The sequence below is a fragment of the Telopea speciosissima genome, chromosome 2 (assembly GCF_018873765.1).
Source record: "Telopea speciosissima isolate NSW1024214 ecotype Mountain lineage chromosome 2, Tspe_v1, whole genome shotgun sequence".
Lineage (NCBI taxonomy): Eukaryota > Viridiplantae > Streptophyta > Magnoliopsida > Proteales > Proteaceae > Telopea > Telopea speciosissima.
In genome coordinates this window covers 2989483-3010309 of record NC_057917.1, presented here as the reverse complement: position 1 = coordinate 3010309, position 20827 = coordinate 2989483, and the positions used below count along the sequence as shown (strand labels likewise).

The window sequence follows — 20827 nt, the reverse complement described above, 5'->3', positions numbered from 1 at the left end:
ATTGATACTCGAGGACCCCCAATTCTGTCCTCCTATCCAACCGAGTGTTAGAGTTTATGTGTTAGGGGTACATTAGTCATTGTTCTTATTATTAGTCATAGAGTTGTAATTTTATACTTTTATGTCTTTTTACCTTTTACTTCCCCAAGGAGCCCTTTGTAATTCCTAAATAGTTGTTAATGAAGTAAATAGGTTTTAGGAGACTATTCTCCCAACACCTCACGATTTTCCTCTCATCTCTTCTTCTTCCTTTCCTAACCCTCACATCTTCTTGCTTGCTAGAATCAGTCCATATCTAATTTCTAACTTGGTATCAGAGCTGGGTTGAGAGTCGACCAAGCTCATCTTCCTTTTCTATACCTCTCTTTGGAACTCTAGAAAGATAAAGGGTTCCACTAGAGGCTATACAATGTGAGATGCTTTACATAGAAGATTTAATGGAGGGTTTATCTTCTTAACTAAGCCCTAATGGAGCAGTTTTTCTGGGATTTGTTGAAGAAGATTGAAAGCTCATTGAAGCTCCACCTGTTCTACTGCTGTTTCCGTCAGGCCTGCCTTGTTCTCTTCGATTCTCCTTCATCCCATCACCATTTGGAGTGGGACCAGCACTGTTAGAATCGCCCAGGGGTCTTCTTTCAAACCCCCAAGGTCTCGGTTGGTGATGTTTAAGGGTTGAAGCCTGCAACCCATTTCTGTGCATCCTTTCTAGTACTGCCAGCTTCTGGTTTACTCCCTTGTTCCTTCATTTGCAGCCTTGTAATGTGTTGAATAGCTGCTGTTTTTTTGAAGAGTTATAAGGCCTGAAGTATTGTTAGTGTTATGGAATGAAGCTAAGTTATAGAAGGTGCCCTTTGAATTAGCTTTCTCTAAGAAATTATTGTTCATTTGCTTGCTGGTTTGCTGTCTGCCTTGGTTTTCTCCTTGTGGTTGGGTTGAGGTTACTCCCCATTTGTGCAAGACCCTATATTAAGTTTCTTTGAAGTGTTTGGCATTATGTCTACCACGTCTGGTAATGACTCTAGTATCAGTGGATCTTTGGGAGCTTCCAGTGGTACTCTTCCCACCATGACATTTTTTGATAACCCCAACACCCAACTTTCCATTGTGAAGCTTGACAATACCAACTACTTGGATTGGTCTCATAAGGTGAAGTTGTCCCTGCGTAGTAGGGGAAAGTTGGGGTATATTACTGGCTCCATCAAAGCCCTACAAATTCAGACTATCTAAAGTGGGAGACTGAGAACTCTACTGTTATAACATGGCTGATATTCTCCATGAAACCTGAGATAGGTAGGACATTTATGAGTAAGGAAACTGCAAAGGATATGTGGAACAATGTTTCCAGAGTTTTTGATAGAGTTGGTGATTTGCAAAGGTGTATCAAATTCTCCAAATGCTTTTGGGAGGAGTATGATCACTGCAACAATCTCCAGCTGTCCAATTCTGAAGATGAGGCCAATAGTTGTCATGGCGTCGCCATGGCATCCTGGCACTGGAGAAATGGCCATATCGACCTATGCCATGGCGTCTGTTTCCCTAAATCTTCTATTTTAGCCTTGCTCTCACCATTCGGCTGCCAGCAGAATTTTGGGGCTATTTCTCGTAGGTCTGGGCGATTCATCCTTCCAAACCTTTGGCTCAACCCCTTTCAACATTATCAGACCTGCACCTCCATTACTACCGTCAGATTTGGTTCAGTTCCATTGATCTCTTGGTTGCGAGTTCTTTCAATTAGATTCTTGGTGCCCTTGAGAGAACAGGTTGTGGCGACTCTTGCCTGAAGCTTCGTATTGATTGGGTTCTTACGAGGAAGGCCGATCTTCGAAATAACTTCCATTCTGCCACTGGGTTATGGTTCCTTCTTTGGCTGAGGAGTCGTGAGGATGAAGAAGACTGAATTCCTTTGTTTTTTGTTTCTCGATTTCTTATCTATTAAACCCATTTTCCTTAGTTCCCAACATTACCCTTTTCTTTTACTTTTATTCCCACCATCTATTATTTTCCATTTGTTCCAAGTATACCCTTTACCCACCAAATGTGCTATCCCACTTCCTGGTTTATTTTCTTTATTAAATTGATTTCCATTAATTACAGTTCTGCCACTCCTTCTTTACAACTTCAGATTAATTACAATTCTGCCATTGCTCTTATAAATCTTGATTTATTTACTAGTTTTCCATTCAACTTTGGATTTAATTACAATTCTGCCATGGTCGACATGATCGCCATGGCGGGCGACGTGTCGATATATCGATCAGACACCCCTCGACCGACTTGGATCGTCGTGACGCCGTGACAACTATGAGGTCTACAGGAAACAAGAAAAGGGAAGGATCCTTATTCTGCTTGGTGGTCTTAACCCGGAGTATGAGCCTCTTCGCTTACAGATCTTAGGGAGGTCCCCTCTTCCATCTCTGGATGAAGTGTGTAGCTACCTGCAAAGTGAGGAAAATAGAAGAGGATCCATGGACACTACACCTAGGGCTGTAAACGGATCGGATTCTGCTCGAATAGTGCTATATCCGCATCCGTATCCGATTAGCTATCAGACGGATTTGGATAGTGCTAAATGGATACGGACACGGATACGGATCGGATATTTTATCCGTTTACATGTGAATATAGCTTTTCAGATATCTACAGCCTATCCGTATCTGCATCCGTTTAGCTTTCGGATGGATTCGGATAGTGCTAAACGGATATGGACACGGATACGGAAACGGATTTCGGCTATTCATTTACAACCCTGTCTGCACCCTCATTGGAGAGATCTGCTTTCGTTTCTAGTTCCTACTGAGACCAGAGAGGTCGAGGGAGAGGCCATGGACCAAACCATGGAGATCACCGAGATAGATTTAAATGTGACTTGTGGAAAGTTGGGGCATACTAAGGACAGGTGTAGGGCCCTTCATGGACAGCCTCCTAGTATGCATGGTGGATCATCTGGTACCCGAGGTGGTCGGACAGGGGGAGCTAGAGCCCACTCTGTGACCGCAGATACGGAGTCACCTGGACTACAGACTAATCATGATTCTCTCTCCAGAGAGGATATTGCAGCACTTCGTCGGATGATGTCCCGACTTGGCCATTCTTCTATTGCTCCTGCAGAGTCAGATTCAGCCTTAGCCTTGCAGGCCTCTACATCTGCCCCTTCTACTGCTCCCACTTGGGTCATTGACTCTGGTGCCACAGATCATGTGACTGGTATGTCTCAGTGTTATGACTTTTATTCTATTTGCTCTGGTAGAGATAAGGTTAGATTTGACGATGGTTCTCTTTCCTCTATCTCTGGTAAGGGTAATGTTTGAGTCACTTCTTCTATTTCTCTTGTTTTTGTCCTTTATGTTCGTAATTTTTCCACTAACCTGTTATCTGTCAGTCATCTAACCAAATCCTTGAACTGTTGTGTCACTTTCTTTCCTTCTCATTATCTCTTTCAGGATTTGAAGATGAAGAGGGTTATTGGCAGTGGATGTGAGGAGAAATGACTCTACCTGCTTGAGTCCTAGACACCTATTTTGCCCATTTTTCCCTGCTGCTCAGTCCTATGTTTGTGGCCAAACTGACAGGAGTACTATGGTTCCGTGATGCTTTGGCATTAACATTTAGGCTACCCATCTTTTGTTGTTATGAGAAAACAGTTACCTCATTTGTTTACTTCTTTTTCTTCTTCTCATGTTTTTCAGTGTGAACCATGTATTTTTGCTAAACATTGTCTCACATCTTATCCCTATCATGGTAATAGATACACTATTCCTTTTAATACTGTCCATTCTGATGTTTGGGGACCAGCTCCCACTACCTCTTTGTCTGGATATCGTTATTTTATTTCATTTGCTGATGACTATTCCCAGACTACTTGGACCTTTTTAATGAAACAAAAGAGTGATGTTTATGATGCTTTCAAGAACTTATATCAGTTAATTTTTACTCAATTTGGTACCCGCATCCAGATAGTCCGTTGTGATAAAGGGGGGGGGGGAATACATGTATGGGGGGCTCCAACAGTTTTTCATTGATAATGGTATTATCTGCCAAATTACATGTGTTGATACACGTCAACATAATGGAGTGGCTAAGAGGAAAAACCGTCATCTGTTAGAGGTCACTCGGAGTCTTCTTTTTGGCATGCATGTTCCCAAGACCTTTTGGTCTGATGCTCTTCTTGTTGCTACCTTTCTTATCAATCGGACACCAACTTTGCTTCTTGGCTCCAAATCCCTTATGGGAACTCTTCTTCCTCAGACATCTGGCTTCCCTCTTCCTCCCAAGGTATTTGGGTGTGTCCGCTATGTCCATGTCAATAAATCTGCTAGGACTAAGCTTGACCCCAAGGCACTCAATGTCTTTTCTTTGGTTATTCTTCCTCCACCAAGGGATATAAGTGCTACTATCCCTCTTCCCGAAGGCGTTTTCTCTCCAAAGATGTCACCTTCTTTGAGTCTACACCCTTCTTCATTCCTTCTCATCAGCATCCTCTTCAGGGGGAGAATAGTTGGAATGAAGAGGATGTTGATATCCCTTTGCTCCCATCTTTGCCTACTCCCTCATTTTTGTTTGATATTGGGAAACCTAAAGAAGGTGTTGTTATTGATATTGGTGATCAAGGGGCTGTTGTTGAAAGTGGTTCTGGTAATAGGAAAGATTACCACATTAAGTATAAAAAAGGTGAATGCTTGAAGAGTAAAAGGAAGAAGACCTGCCAAGAGCCTTGTTTGGAGCCACATCCTGAGCTCCATCCTCCTCAGTCAGGTGATCTTCCTTCTGATTTAGATCTCCCAATTGCTACTAGAAAGGGAAAAAGAGCTTGCACTAATCCTATTGCCAAGTTTGTTTCCTATGATGTTATCTCTCCTACAGGTCTTGCCTTTACTACTGTTCTCTCATCTGCCACTATTCCCAAGAACCTTACTGAGGCTATATCTGACCCAAAATGGAAGAAGGCCATGTCAGAGGAAATGATGGCTCTTGAGAAGAATGGTACATAGACTCTTGTTAATCTCCTCAGGGGGAGAGTTCCAGTTGGATGCAGGTGGGTCTATACAATCAAATACCAATGAGATGGTACAGTGGACAAATATAAGGCTCGGTTGGTAGCCAAAGGACACAGTCAAGTTTATGGCATTGATTATCAAGAGACTTTTGCTCCTGTGGCCAAGCACAACTCAATCAGAGTCCTCCTATCAGTGGCAGCCAACAAAGAATGCCATTATATCAATTAGATGTGAAGAATGCTTTTCTTCATGGTGATATGGAAGAGGAGGTGTATATACAACCTCCACCCGGCTTCAAGTCTCCTTCAGCAGAAGGGAAGGTGTGCCTCATTAAGAAGGCACTTTATTTATGGTCTCAAACAGTCTCCCAAAGCTTGGTTTGAGCGGTTTCGACAGGCCATTCTAAAGAATGGATATTCCCAGAGTCAGGCTGACCACACCTTGTTTATCCGGAGAGGAAATGGTATAGTCACTGCTCTTATTGTTTATGTTGATGATATTGTTGTAACTGGGAATGACAAAGATGAGATAAAGAGATTAAAATCTTCTTTTTTTTGGTAAATAAGTATATTACCGAACCCCAAGAGGGGGCAGGGAAGAGAGAACCAAAAGAATCAATATATAAGAGGGAGAAGAAGAAAAAAGGGGGGGCGATCAACCAGCCTACGCAGAGGAGGAAGACCGCAAAAGGGCAGAATCAAGGCCCCAAAAAGTCAAAATATGCCTGTTCCTAGGGTTGTCCGAGGAGTACCTCTGATAGATACAGTTGAGCTTAGAGGACACATTGAAGGAGATGGCTTTCCAAATCACATCAAACGATCTAGAGTTGGAAGCCCATCTCCTGAGATTCCTTTCCATCCAGATATGGTGAATAGCAGCACTAAAAACTAGCTTCTCGATAGTGTCACAAATGGAGTTCCCAGAAAAAGTCTTGAGTAACCAAAGCCATTCACGGTCAAAACTCCGAATCCTTCTGCTGCGTGGATAGATGGAGGACAAAGCCTTTTTCCATATGGTGGAGGTGAAGGGGCAGTCAAAGAAGAGTTGAGGGATATCTTCACGGCCGATCCAACAAAGGTTGCAAAAGGAGGGAGTTGGGATAGTGCGGTGAATGAGGAAGGCTGTTAGATTATATGGGCCAAAATACCGTAGGGGTATTCTGGACTTTTTCCCCTTTTTATTATGTCTCTTGTATGTGGTTTAGTCCCACATTGCTCATGTAATTATGTTATATGTTTTATCATGATTATAAATAGATGTGCTTGGGATGATAATTAATCATCCAAGCCTTGTGTTCTAATTCAGATCCTCTCTACATGGTATCAGAGCAGGTTATGAATTAGGACCCCACCTCTCCCATTCTCGATCCCCCCTCTCTAATTCTCGATCTCTCTTCTCTTCTCTTCTCTTCTTCCCTTTGTTTTGCTCTTCTTTCCATAGGGCAGCACTGATGAGGTAATCTATTGATCCAGTTGTTGCCCTCCTTTTTTTACCTCATCCCATGATATCCAGATTTGATCGATAGGGTGCTTTGCCTCTTTGCTGCGAAAATTGGAGACTTCAACCTTCGTTGGACAGATTCCATCTATACTACAAGGGATTTGTTCACCATTTTGGAGCTCAGGAACTGCAGCAGATTGGTATTCCAGCATCTACATCAAGTTGAAGACCCCTCAAGTTCGATATTTTTTCTCAGAGTGCAACGGAAGATACCCACAGACGATTTATATTACCAATAATAAAATCCCAAATACCTATGTTATACCATATACATATCCTTTTATGTTCAATAAGTTCATTATCTTGGTAATTACACTTCTTGAAAGAAAGATACTTAAATAATAACAAGATCGTCGCTATGCAACGAGATGAGGAAGATCTACAATTCCATCAACAGCTTCCTCGCCTATTGGCCAATCCGTTCCTGTAAAATCAACTAAAAGAGAATGTACAAGAGTGTGAGCTCCACCAAGCCAGTGAATGAAATATAAACCATGCATGCACATGCAAGCACAACCAAATGAGTCCTACATAAGGTGCAGATCATTTTATTTATTAGCCACCTAACATTTCAGGGTTTTTCAGAACTCTGACAATAGTCGATCTTGGGGTTCCACCTGTCAGTTGGTTCTGATTTTTTGAGGAGCGATTCTCCCCTATTCAAGGCATACTCGACTGCAATTTCAGCCTCATCCACTCACCTTTTGGGCTTCTTCTCCTCTTATCGATTTCAGCACTTTCAGGGTTTTTTTCAAAACCTTGAAAAAATCGATCTCAAGGTTCTCCTTGTCTGTTGTTGCTGAGTTTTGGAGACATTTATTCCTTCATTACTAAAGGACTCTCATCCTTTTTTTCAGCCCTTAACTTGAAGGATTTCTTGGGTTTCTCTTCACAACAGCCCCATTCTGCGATTTAGGATTCTCTCATGTCTTCATGGGCGACTCTGTGGATTCGACTGCTACTTCTATTGGTGATGGATAAAGCAAGCCAGATTATCATACCTTTCCTTCTAATCCAATCAAGTTGGATGGCACTAATTACTTGCTTTGGTCTAGGTCTACTTCCTTTGCCATTGCTGGCCGTGGCCTTACTGGTCATATTACTGGAACCAATGTTATGCCAACCGAGATTGGAGCTGCTCAAGACAAGTGGCTTGCCAACAATGGAGTTCTTATGTCCTACCTGATCGATTCGATGACTACAGATCTGCAACATAATTTTCTTCTCCTTGACACAGCCTCGGAAATTTGGGCTGCTTGCAAGGAAACCTACGGACAGCTTGGTAATGATGCCCAGGTATATGAAATCAGAAAGAAGGTTCTTCACACTACTTAGGGAGAGTTGACAGTCTCCAAATACTATGCTATTTTGCGCAGCCTTTGGCAGCAACTGGACCACTTTTCTAACTTTCACCTAAGTACAGCTGCTGATATTACTTCATATAAGAAACATGTGGACAAGATCAGAGTTCATGATTTTTTGGCTGGGTTAAATGTGGAGTATGATTAGATTAGGGTTCAAGTGTTGGGTCACAAACCTTTTCCCACACTTGAACAGTCCTATGCCCTGATCTCCTTTGAAGAAAACCGTAGGGCTGCCATGTTGCACCCTCCTATTACTGACAGATCAGCTCTCAAGGCTGCTGCCCCGGCCACTCCTGCACCTAGTGGCACTGCTTCTCTTGGTGATTCGACTACAGGGATTGTTGTTTGTGAGCACTAACACAAACCTTACCACACCAAAGAGAAGTGTTGGAAACTTCATGGGAAATCAACCAATTTTGAAGCTAAAAGGGCTGCCAAGACAAAGTTAAAGACAAAGACCAAGGCCCATCAAACTGAGACTGTTACTACAGCCCCTGCTACTGACACTGGTCTATCCCAGGATGATCTACAGGCACTCCTACGTATGCTCAGGTCTTCCACTGCTGCTACCTCTACTACATCAGCTACTGCCAATTCCTCTGCTCCTTCTGGTTCACACTTTGCCCGATTAAGTATTCCATTTGGAGGTCATTGTGCTTCTGTAGCTTCCCATCCTTGGATCATAGATTCTGGAGCTATAGATCATATGACCGGTTCCTCTATTCTGTTTCACAAATATTCTCCCACTTCTGGGAAAGACAAGGTCAAAGTGGCTGATGGTTCCCTTTCTTCCATATCTGGAAAAGGATTCATCAACTGCACTTCCTCTCTTCCCTTGTCTTTTGTTTTGCACATTCCTAATTTTACTACTAACCTTCTTTCAAGTAGTAGTATTACTCGTGATCTTAACTGCAAAGTCACTTTTTTTCCTTCTCATTGTGTGTTTCAGGATCTAGAATCTGGGAAGATGATTGGATTGGGTAAAGTGCATAGTGGGTTGTACTTGCTTGATGACGGTCGCTTCTCTCCACCACCATTACCTTCTCCGCCACACCAGAACTCCATGGTCTCTTCTGAACTCTACCAGTGGCACTCTAGGTTAGGTCACCCCCCTTTAGGAATTTTAGCTCATTTATTTCCTAGTTTGGTCACCCTACACACTAAGGATGACTTTTTTTGTGAGGCTTGTGTTCTGGCCAAACAGACACTTTCCACTTATCCAATTTCAAATAAAAGGAGTTCTTCTTGTTTTCAATTGGTGCATCCTGATGTTTGGGGTAGTCGTAAGCCATCTACTTCTGGTCATCGTTGGTTTGTCTCTTTTATTGATTGTTATTCTAGGAACACCTGGGTGTATCTTTTGTACACAAAAAATCAAGTTTTCTCATGTTTTCAACATTTTCATAAAATGATCCAAACTCAGTTCCAGGCTACTCTCAAAATATTGAGAAGTGATAATGGAACCGAGTATACAGAATCTCAATTTCAAAATTATTTGGCTGATCATGGCATTATTCATCAAACTAGTTGTGTTGATACCCCTGCCCAGAATGGTGTGGCAAAATGAAAAAATCGCCACTTGTTAGAGATGGCCAGGGCTTTGATGTTTGTGAAGAATGTCCCATCTCAATATTGGGGGGATGCGGTTCTCACTGCAGCCTATCTCATTAATAGGTTACCTTCTTGGGTTCTTCACTCCCGTAGCCCCTCTGATGTTTTACTAGGAAATTCCTCCTTTATTGTGCCTCCCAAGGTGTTTGGTTGTGTGTGTTATGCTAGAGATACCAAATCTCCAGGCAAACATGAACCTCGGGGGCTCCGTTGTATTTTCTGGGGTTATTCTCCAACCCATAAAGGTTATAAGTGTTACCATCCCCCTTCCCGCCGTACCTTGGTTAGTATGGATGTTATTTTTCATGAGTCCCTTTCTTATTATTCTTTACCACCTCTTCAGGGGGAGAGTTCTAGTAAAGATGTGTCTTTTGAGATTCCTCCTCTTGAGGTTCCTCTGGCTGCTGCCCAGCCTCCTTTAACCGCTGCCCAACCTCCTTTGGATGATGCCCATCCTACTTTGATTAATGCCCAACCTCCTCTGGCTGTTCCTCCCTCACCTGACGGGAATCCTTTACAGGGGGAGACCATAGAAAATAGTGTTGCTAATGTTCCTATCCAGGGGGAGCTGACTCCAGTCTAGAGAACTATTGGTGAATTTCAGAAGAGAATTGACAACTCCAACATACTCACCTATATAAGGGGCAGAACCAACAGAGGGCAGCTGCAATCCACTTTAGCACCAATACCCATCCAATTGCTGGCTCCAGATCCAGATCCGTCATCTCCTGGTAATCCCTCTTCTTCCGACCTACCTATTGCTCATCGCAAAGGTACTAGGACTTGCACTTTACATCCCATATCTCGTTTTGTTTGTTATAGCTCTCTTTCTCTTTCTTTTTGTGCTTTTGTATCTTCTCTTTCTTCTGTTTCGATTCCTAAAAATTGGCAGGAAGCATCTACAGATGGAAATTGGAAGGCAGCAATGTTGGAAGAAATGAGAGCACTACACAAAAATAATACGTGGGATCTTGTGGCTCTTCCTCCAGGGAAAAAACCAGTTGGATGTAAATGGGTCTTCATGGTCAAACAGAAGGCTGATGGTTCAGTGGATCGATATAAGGCACGTCTGGTTGCAAAGAGGTTCACTCAAACTTATGGAGTTGACTATCAGGAGACCTTTGCAACAGTGGCCAAACTTAACACTATCAGGGTGTTATTATCTTGTGCTGCAAATCTTGGGTGGGATCTTCAACAGTTAGATGTAAAAATGCCTTCCTCCATGGGGAGCTTGAGGAGGTATATATGAACATTCCACCAGGCTTCTCTGATGACAGGACTATGGGCAAGGTCTGTAAATTGAAGCGTGCCCCTTATGGGTTGAAGCAGTCACCTAGGGCCTGGTTTGGCAGATTTCACAAGGCTATGATTTCAGCAGGTTATAAGCAGAGCAATGTTGATCACACTTCGTTTATCAGACGAGTTGACAAGGTAACTCTTCTCATAGTCTATGTGGATGATATTGTGGTCACTGGTAATGATGGTGATGCTATCAAGAATTTGAAGCTCTTCCTTGGCTGTGAGTTTGAGGCAAAAGATCTTGGCCCTCTAAAATATTTTCTAGGGATAGAAGTTGCTCGATCTTCGAAGGGCATCTTTCTTTCTCAAAGAAAATATGTCCTTGATCTATTGACTAAGACTGGGCTGCTAGGTTGTCATCCTTCAGATACTCCTATGGAAGCTACTACAAAACTTAAGGAGAAAGAGGGTGAGCCTGTTGACAAAGGTTGTTATCAGCGATTAGTGGGCAAACTAATCTACCTCTCACACACACGACTTGACATAGCAGTTGCTGTAAGTTTGGTGAGCCAGTTTATGCATGATCCCTATTCCTCTCATATGGATGCAGTCCGTCGTATTTTGCGGTATTTGAAGTCTGCTCCAGGAAAGGGAACCCTTTTCTCTCCCAATGGTCACCTAAAGATTGAAGCTTATACTGATGCCGATTAGGCTGGTTCTACCGACAGAAAATCTATCTCTGGCTATTGTTCCTTTGTGGGTGGGAACCTTGTCACATGGCATAGCAAAAAGCAGAATGTTATGGCAAGGTCCAATGCTGAAGCCGAGTTTCGTGCGATGGCACAAGGAATTTGTGAACTTCTATGGCTTAGAGGATTATTGCAGGATATCGATGTTGATGTCCATCTTCCCATGATGTTTTATTGTGACAATAAAGCCGCCATTAGCATTGCTCATAACCCTGTCCAGCATGATCGTACTAAGCACGTGGAGGTTGACCGACATTTCATCAAGGAGAAACTTGAAGCCGGACTCATTTGTGTTCCCTTTGTGAAGTCTGTTGATCAACTGGCTGATGTATTCACTAAGGGACTAAGTGGCAAACGGTTTCTTCCTATCTTAGTCAAGTTGGGTATGTATGACATATATGCTCCAACTTGAGGGGGAGTGTTAGATTATATGGGCCAGAATACCGTGGGGGTATTCTGGACTTTTTTCCCCTTTTTATTATGTCTTTTATTATGTCTCTTGTATGTGGTTTAGTCCAACATTGCTCATGTAAGCCAGAATACCGTGGGGGTATTCTGGACTTTTTCCCCTTTTTATTATGTCTTTTATTATATCTCTTGTATGTGGTTTAGTCCCACATTGCTCATGTAATTACGTTATATGTTTTATTATGATTATAAATAGATGTGCTTGGGATGATAATTAATCATCTAAGCCTTGTGTTCTAATTCCGATCCTCTCTACAAAGGCTTAGGTAGGCAGGCAAAGTTTGAGGGCTCTCCAAACAGTTAGGCTATGGCGAGGGATGCGGCCTTTGAACCAGACTAAGTTGTGCGAAGGGACAGAGGGGCGAGGGTCTCTAGAGAGGTTCCAGGCAGAAAACGAGGAGAAGAGACCATTGGGGGAGGGGAGCCAGATGACCTTATCCGCGCGAGGGGAGGAGTTTTGCAGCAACGGGGGAAGGGTTGCCCAGATCTGAGAGATGATGTCTGGGTTAAGGGAGGGGTGTGGGGCCCAAGAACCAGAGGAGATTAGGGAGGAGACAGGGGCAGCCTTGCGGAGGCCAGAGGAATAAATGGCTCTGGGGCCCAGAAGCTTATAGAGGATCCCTGAAGGGTGCCAAGGATCGAGCCAGAGAGAGGTGGAGTTGCCATCAGCAATGGAAGAGGAGACACCACGAAGGGCAAGGGGGCGGAGGGAGAGGATCTTACGCCAAATCCAAAAGGAGTCAGCAAGAATGGAGACAGTTCAGATGGAGTCAGATTTAAGGAGATGAGAATGGACCCAGGAAACCCAGAAAGAATCCTGGCAGGAAGAGATTCTCCAGAGGAGCTTAAGGATGCCCGTCGTGCTTACCTGGCCGAACAGTTTAAAATTAAGGATCTTGGACTTTTGAAGTATTTCTTGGGGATTGAAGTATCTAGGTCAAAGAAGGGTATCAATATTTGCCAGCGGAAGTTTGTTCTGGACCTATTGAAAGAGATAGGAATATTGGGATGTAAATCAACCAACTCCCCAATTGATCAGAATCACAAACTGAGTGAAGACTCTGGTTCTCCTCTTGTAGATGCAGAGAAATACCAGAGGTTGGTTGGGAGATTGATCTATCTCTCCTTGACTCGGTCAAACATCAGTTATGTAGTTGGAGTGGTGAGTCAATTCATGCATGCTCCCAAAAGTGGACATGCATCCAGTTGTCCAGGCGTCGCCTAGGCGTCCAGGCGGTTTTGTTGGGGCCTAGGCGACATCCGCCTTATTGCAGGGCGTCTTGCACTGGTTTTTATCAGTACCAGGTTCCGGTATTGACCCTTATTTATGTCAAATATCATTTAAGTAAATGTTTTTATATTTACTTAAGATATTATTCATAAATAAGCAAATACCCCCTATTTGAATCTAATAAAAATAGTTAAAAAATAAAATTCCAAAAGGATAAAAAGTCAACCTCCCAGTTCAAGAACGAAAATTGGATTTTCAACGGTAGGTAAAATTTTCAACTTTCAAATGCTGGGGTTTTTCTCAAATATAAAAATTCTTTAAATATTAATATGGTAAAACATTACTAAAAACCAAAAGTGCGGTAAAATATTCATTTGTTTTGATATATAAAAAAATATTTTTATTCAGAGCGATTTTGACAGCATTCGCACAGACCAAAAAAAGTTTGGTCGGAACATAACTTCTTCAATATAAATCATGATTTAAGCACTTTTGGATTTGTTAGAAAGCTGGTTTTGTGCTCTAACTAATACAAAAAGTCTCATGTAAAACTAAAATCATTTGACTAGTCAAACTTCTTAGAGAACAAGAACATCTCTCCAAATCGAGATCAATTTAATTACTTATAGATAAACTCATATTTTCTAAGAACAGTATAAACAAAAAGTGAGACTAGTATAAACCAAATGTATGCTTTGATTGTTTCAAACTTCTAATAGCTTGCTTCTTCAGTTCTTTGGTCTTCTAGTTCTATGCTGATTTTTTATGACTTTTTCTTTTTTTTTGGTGAATGATTTTTTATGACTTGATGTGGCTTAATATTGATTTTTGATGACTTGATGTGACTTAATGTTATTTTTTATGATTTGATGTGGCCTAATGTTGATTTTTTGATGACTCGAGGTGACTTAATGTTGATTTTTGATGACTTGAGGAGGCTTAATGTTGATTTTTGATGATATAAGGTATCTATTGTAGCATACTAAAATATTGTAGCACACTTAATAATTTTAGAAAAGGGGGGAAATAAAAAATAATACTTGAGGGCGCCTTGATCGCCTAGGCGAGCGCCTTGTCGCCTAAGCGCTAAGGTACCTCTCCACCGCCTTAGGTTGCCTTACCGCCTTGACAACTATGTTGGATGTTGTCTATCGCATCATCAGGTACTTGAAATCCTCTCCAGGAAAAGGCCTTCTATATGCCAAACATAGTCATTTGAGGATAGAGGGCTACACTGATGCAGATTGGGCTGGTTCTATTTCTGACAAACGATCTACATCCGGTTACTGTACCCTTGTGGGTGGTAATCTTGTTACATGGAGAAGTAAGAACCAACCAATTGTTGCTAGATCCAGCGTAGAGGCTGAATTTAGAGTCATAGCTCATAGAGTGTGTGAATTCATATGGTAGAAGCAATTGGTTCAAGAATTGGGGTTTGACCAAGAGGGACCTATGCGGCTCTACTGTGATAACAAGGCGGCTATAAGCATTGCTCATAACCCTGTGCAACATGACCGAACAAAGCATATTGAAGTTGATAGACACTTCATCAAAGAGAAGCTGGATTCAAATTGCATTTGTACTCCATTTGTGAAGACTGGTGATCAACTGGCAGACATTTTCACCAAGGGTCTCATTCCGAACCAGTTCAATACTCTTCTCTGCAAGCTGGGAACGTATGACATTTATTCTCCAGCTTGAGTGGGAGTGTTAGAGTTTATGTGTTAGGGGTACATTAGTTACTGTTCTTATTATTAGTCATAGAGTTGTAATATACTTTGTCTTTTTACCTTTTACTTCCCCAGGGAGGCCTTTGTAATTCCTAAATAGTTGGTAATGAAGTAAATAGGTGTTAGGAGACTATTCTCCTAACACCTCACGATTTCCCTCTCATCTCTTCTTTTTCTCTTCTTCCTCTTCTTTCTCTTCTTCCTCTTCTTCTTCCTTTCCAAACCCTCACATCTTCCTGCTTGCTAGAATCAGTCCATAACTAATTTCAAATTCCAAGACCCTTCAACTCAGCAACATTACCACAAATACAGTGGGGAGGTACAAATGGTTGCCCTAAGGACAACCATCCCCACCTCACTGAAAAATATTGAAGTTAGGTCTTGATTGTATCTGTTCATAGATGTTTAGTTAGTATTTAGCTAGGGCTTAAAGATAATGTTTATGATCATATAATGCTTTTTCTTTCCTTATTTAATATTCTTCCCTCCCCCCCCCCCCCCCGCGTCCCCGTTGATTTAAGATGGTCAATGGTTAGTTCTTCCTGGTTGATGTAGATTGAAGCATGAAGAAAACAAAGAAAAAAATTACTGTTCAAGTGAACAGTACCTCACGCAAAAAGTAATTTGGGGCTGAGAAGGACTGCTGGCTAGAGTTGATTCTAGGTGTTAGTTTTATTATTAGACACTTATTTAGTTTCCTATTTGAGTTCTAATCCTAATTAGGAATCCTAGTTAGACACAAGTTTCTATTTTAATGGGGTGTTTTATGTAATGGGTAGTTTCTATTTTTAGGATTTTATTTTATTCCTAGAAGTTGTCTTAGGTTTTATTATAAATAGTTTGTGGCTGAGCAGAAAAGAGACAGAGATTGAGAGAAAAGAGTTAAGGTTGAAGCTGTGAGAAGCGTCAACAGTGAGAGACAGTGGGTAAGAGGCCCTAGGTGAGAGGATGATGGAGTACAATATTTTGGTCTTTTACATTGTAAAACTAATACCTAACTAACACGGTGAGGTTTATGGGTCTGTAAGTAAGGTTTTAAATAATGGGGGGGCTACAAGATAGGTGAACAAACCTCAGGGGGTGTACTAGATGTTTACTCTAAAATATTTTATTCAGAAAAGAAGGGCAAAAACATTTATATTGCGTTAAAATTATATTAAGTGAGATAAAATCACAACTGAGTGCCACATTTTCAGATTTTTTTCACCCTTTTTCTGAATGTCATTCTAATAAAGCCAATTAAAAAGAAAATAACACTTAGCTAATATAAGAAAAAGAACAAAGGCAACATACAGTAGAACATCAAACAAATGAAAAGATCCAAGGATGTGAAACTAACTTATTAATAAATGACGAGAAATTGGTCCAGATAAACAATGTCGCGAGGGCTAGGATTAGAGAATGGCAAACAAAGGTAAGCAGGTGATAGCCCATCCACTCAAAGATTAGCCAAATAACCGTCACACCAGCAACTATGCAGGCTGAAATCTGTTTGTTTCTCCAAAGTATTACATCAGCAGCTGAACACCGAACAAACAATTTAATCATCATCAGAAAGATCAAGGAAACACACTGGATAGTCGATAAGGTTAAAATTAGAAACAGGGCATCACCACCAAATTTTTTGCATAAAAGTGGACAACTGACTCAACAAAACAAGGTGACAAACAATGAAAGCCAGAACACGAATAACACTATGTCAACAACAATAATCATCTCAGTGAGTCAACAGGGCAATATCAACCCATGAATTTGACAGGTAAAAACCTGTCCAAATGAATGCTTACATCTGTACTAGTGGGACTGCCTAGTTCAAACATCTGGATTTACTCCACAAAACAGGGTGAAAACAACACCAAAATTGCTCCATTGACATGTAATCATCAAAATAGTCACCACTTACCAGTCAAATGCCAACCAATAAATTCCATATATCCATCTATCTATCAATGCTGGTGAATTTGCTAATCATTCTCCAAACAGTTTCACAAGATCAAATGAACAAATAATCTTTCATTTCCCCTTATCCCTTTAACAGTATACAACTATCTGTCTGACTGTCTATCAACTTATGACTCTTATAAATGGTATGAACTGGGATTTTACTAAAAGCTATTATCTAGCTGATCATTTTGGTCCAAATATTGGTAGTTCTTAACTCTTAAGGATGAGATACTTCTCTTTGACATCTCTAAATATTATTACAAATAACTCAACTTACGAAACTTACCAAATCTACCTCATGAAAAGAACTCCAGCCAACCCATTACATAAATGGGTGTTTGACAAAAGAGATTGGTGATAATATCTAATTAAGGATAAGAAAAAATACCAATGGGGTGAATCTCAGGTTATCCAGAAACAGAAATCTCGGATTCTGATCAAGAAAAATGATTGCCCAGGTGGCTATAGCCCTCAACCAAGCAAAGTGAACCAATCATCATGGATGTGCTCCATCAGCTCATACCCCATCAATCATCATGTGTGAGGACACTACACCAAAAGGGAGAAACTAAATACCTCTTGTTCTCTTTGCGATCCCCATTTTCCATGCAAGAAGGAAATTGAATTTCTAAACCTAAATACAAAAATGTATGCCACCACTTACTTTTTACTGTTCTTCTTACCTCATCCATACAATTTATCTTTGGATTATACTTGCTTTTGAGTTATGGTTACACAAGCATCTCGATATTCTGTACCCACCTTCCTTGTTTTCCAGTATGCATTCTCTGAATTGAAGTTCTATCAACCACAGCAATTCAATGATTTTTGCTCTGATGTTAACTCAATTTTCCTCAAAATTATTATCACAGATACACCTCCAGAGACACGAGTGGAATCTGTGTCAGTTTCTGGCTCCTACTTGAAATATCCAGCTAATAAAGGATATATTTTCTTAATACACCTAGGCACCCGAGTGGGTGCTGTGTCTGTGATGTAGATTCTTGCCAGAGGAAGAGACAAAAGACCAGGCTCCTTTTTGGGCCAGAGATGGACCATCTCGAGCCAGCCCAGCAGGTCAGGATCTATTTTCACCCCATGATTGTGATAGGATCCCCCCTTGACCAGTCAAAGGTGCTCCACTATTTTTTATAGGATTCTCCTTCGACCAGTCAGCTAGGATTGATGCACTTAAGTAGTTTCTATATTTATTAGTTTCTAATTGGTTCCTTGCATGTGGCTGAATTATAAAGCCTAGTAGTTTTAATTTAGTTACCTTCTATTTTAGTTAGGATTTAGTAGTTTCTATTTTAGATTAGTTTTTATTTTGGAAAGTTTCTATTCTATTGTAAGCTTGCCTAAGCTATTAATTGGCATTACATCTTAATGAAGGAACAGAATTTTTGAGAAAAGAATCTTCTGGCCAAATTAGCCATCGAGTATGGGTGTTCCTCCTTGTTTCAACAGCTGAGATAGCTGTGGGTGAGAGACCCAGGCTGAGAGAGCCATTCCCCCTACCACCCCTTCTTCTATCTTCTCTTCTCCTCTCTTCGTTACCCTGCTCAAGCTCCTTTAGTGCTGCTACCACTGATCTGTGACTGCAACAGTTGCTGCTGCTTCCCCTTAGATCAACACAGGTGCTAAGAAGCTCCATAGAACCAAGGCTGCTGTGAACATACCTCTACCCAGAAAGCCACTCAAGTGTGTTGCTGCTGCTCCGAGTGGTTGCTGCTGTTGCCGGTGAACAATATTCAAGGCTGAAGACTTCCCTTACTCACTGTGATTGCTGCTGCTGGGAGATCCTTTGATTGGAGTTGTGCTGCACGTCCCCTCTGCAACTCTTTTGGCTGCAACCTTCTAATTCCAAAACACCTTCAAATCAACACCAACTCTTCTGGGTTTTGAAACTCAGATTTCCCCTTCCATTACCTCCACTCGATTGACACTTCCACCCCATCCCACTGCCTGAAACTTCCATAATTCCCTCACTTTCTACTTTCAATCTCATCCTCCCATCTCCAATTCTAACCATCAGAATTGACCCAAAGTTGCAGACAAGGCTTCATTCACCAAGCCTGACACTCGGCTACTGCTGGAAGCCCAGAACAGCTTTGTTTTGGAAGGTTTCTCCAAACCTTCTATTTTGGTGACTCTTTGATATCGCTACATCAGACTATCAGAATTGAATCAATTTTGGAGGCAAGCTACCCCCTACTATTCTCTAAACACTCGATCCAAGTGGGGTGACCATCACTTGTCTGGTTTGAGTATAAACCCTATGTTTCTAATTCTGATTCTGTTCCTATTTGAATTTTTGTGGGTTTTTGGGGCTAGTATTCTAGTCTTACATTATTTGGTATCATAGCCATGGGTGATGAAGAGAGTTCCAACCATCCTCACCATGCTCCATTGAGTACTAATGAAGATCTTTCTGTAGCTGTCCGACAGTTGATGGTAGAGATTGCTTCCTTGAAGGATGATGTGCAGGAAGTGAAGGACAACTCTTGGCAGTCCACTATTGGAAGACCTCCACCTCGTCCTTGTAGAACCTAACACGATGCAGAGAAGAATGGAAATCGTAAACACAGTGATGCAGAAGCCGAAACCATGATTAATTTGGCTGTTCTTTGATTTTTCGTTGGAGCCTTTTTATTTGTTTGTTCTTTTAGCCTAGGGTTAAAACAGTCTTTTTCATGGTTTATCTTCTTAGTTCCTCTCCACGATTTTAGAGGGATTAGTATTTTATTTTATTTGTTTTAGTTGTTTACACTCATACTCCTATTTAGAGTATAAGTCTATTCTATGTTTTATAATTAGGATTCAGATTAGGAATCCCAACTCCTAATCTGATTAGGATTGCTTTAGATTGATTATTTGTAAGGCCTTTAGGCCCCCCTTTATTATTATAAATAGTAGAATCGTGGGAGGCTCCCCCACCTATTATGTTTGAAATTTTGTTTCTTCTTGCTGCTGCCGCCATGGCTGCTGCTGCTTCTCTGTCTTGTGTGTCATATCAAGACCCCTTGTGAGTAATATCAAGGGCTAGGGCTGGAGTAATCCGGCGACTCCTTGCATCTTGCAGATCGGGAGGTTCGTTTTCTTCTTCCTTCAAGTTCTTCAAGGTTGCTGCTGCTGAAATTCTGCAATTCCAGTAAGAGTTACAATTTCCTGCAACTTTATCATCTCTTCTTCTTATTTCCATCTAACCTAATCGACTTCCCCAAACCCTAGCTTCATCTACATTCATCACAGCCCTATTCCCTCATCAGATTACACTCAAAACCTAACCACAGGTCCATCACAGTAACCCTCCCACTCGATCTCAGTTGCAGCCTCACCTATCCACTACAAACCCTAAATCCCTCCCTCAACATAAAAACCCAGAAACCCTAAGATCTGCCTAGACCTAACCAGCCATCAAAACCCCACCAAAGTCCAGCCGAACCACCCCCTCCCTGCTAGGAAAACTCGACCTAAAGCCCAGCGCCTAAATCTGCTCCTAAACCCTAGTTTCAGCTTAGATCCTAAATCTGAAAACCCAAAACCCTAACCCTAATATTTCTGAATTTCTATTTCTTATTCAAACCTCATTAAAACCTATTCTAATAGATTCCTAAAATTCTGCAGACCATTACCCAATAAAACCCTAACTCAATCTCCCATTCCTAACCCTAATTTTGCCCTAGTTACCCTAAACTGCCCATTCGGCCAACCCTAAAACAGAACCTGGTCCTAAGTGAGATTTATTTCACCTAGGCTACATTACACAGTCACACAATGCGCACAAAGATTTCCGTAGTTCGGCAAGGTTGCCTACGTCTACGGTGAGATGAGATCTGTTTCACTATCAATGGAGAATAGGGTTACAGTCTCTCGTTCCTCACACCTCTCTCAGATTTCCAATATAGAGAAAGAACTCTCGCTACAGATTTATAGCGAAACCCTATACAGGAAATTTACCGAAGCGGGTCCAATGAGTGAATCACGCAGGAGCCTC

The 20827-nt window shown here is 41.5% G+C and overlaps 1 protein-coding gene across 1 annotated transcript in view; it reads right to left on the bottom strand.

The window, feature by feature from the left end:
• Positions 1-20827, bottom strand: part of LOC122649726 (reticulon-like protein B5) — a 39706-nt gene that overhangs the window by 9862 nt on the left and 9017 nt on the right. Inside the window, exon 2 of the mRNA XM_043842970.1 lies at positions 16226-16406. Within this exon, the coding sequence (XP_043698905.1) occupies positions 16226-16406 (181 nt within the window). The remainder of the gene's footprint in view (positions 1-16225; positions 16407-20827) is intronic.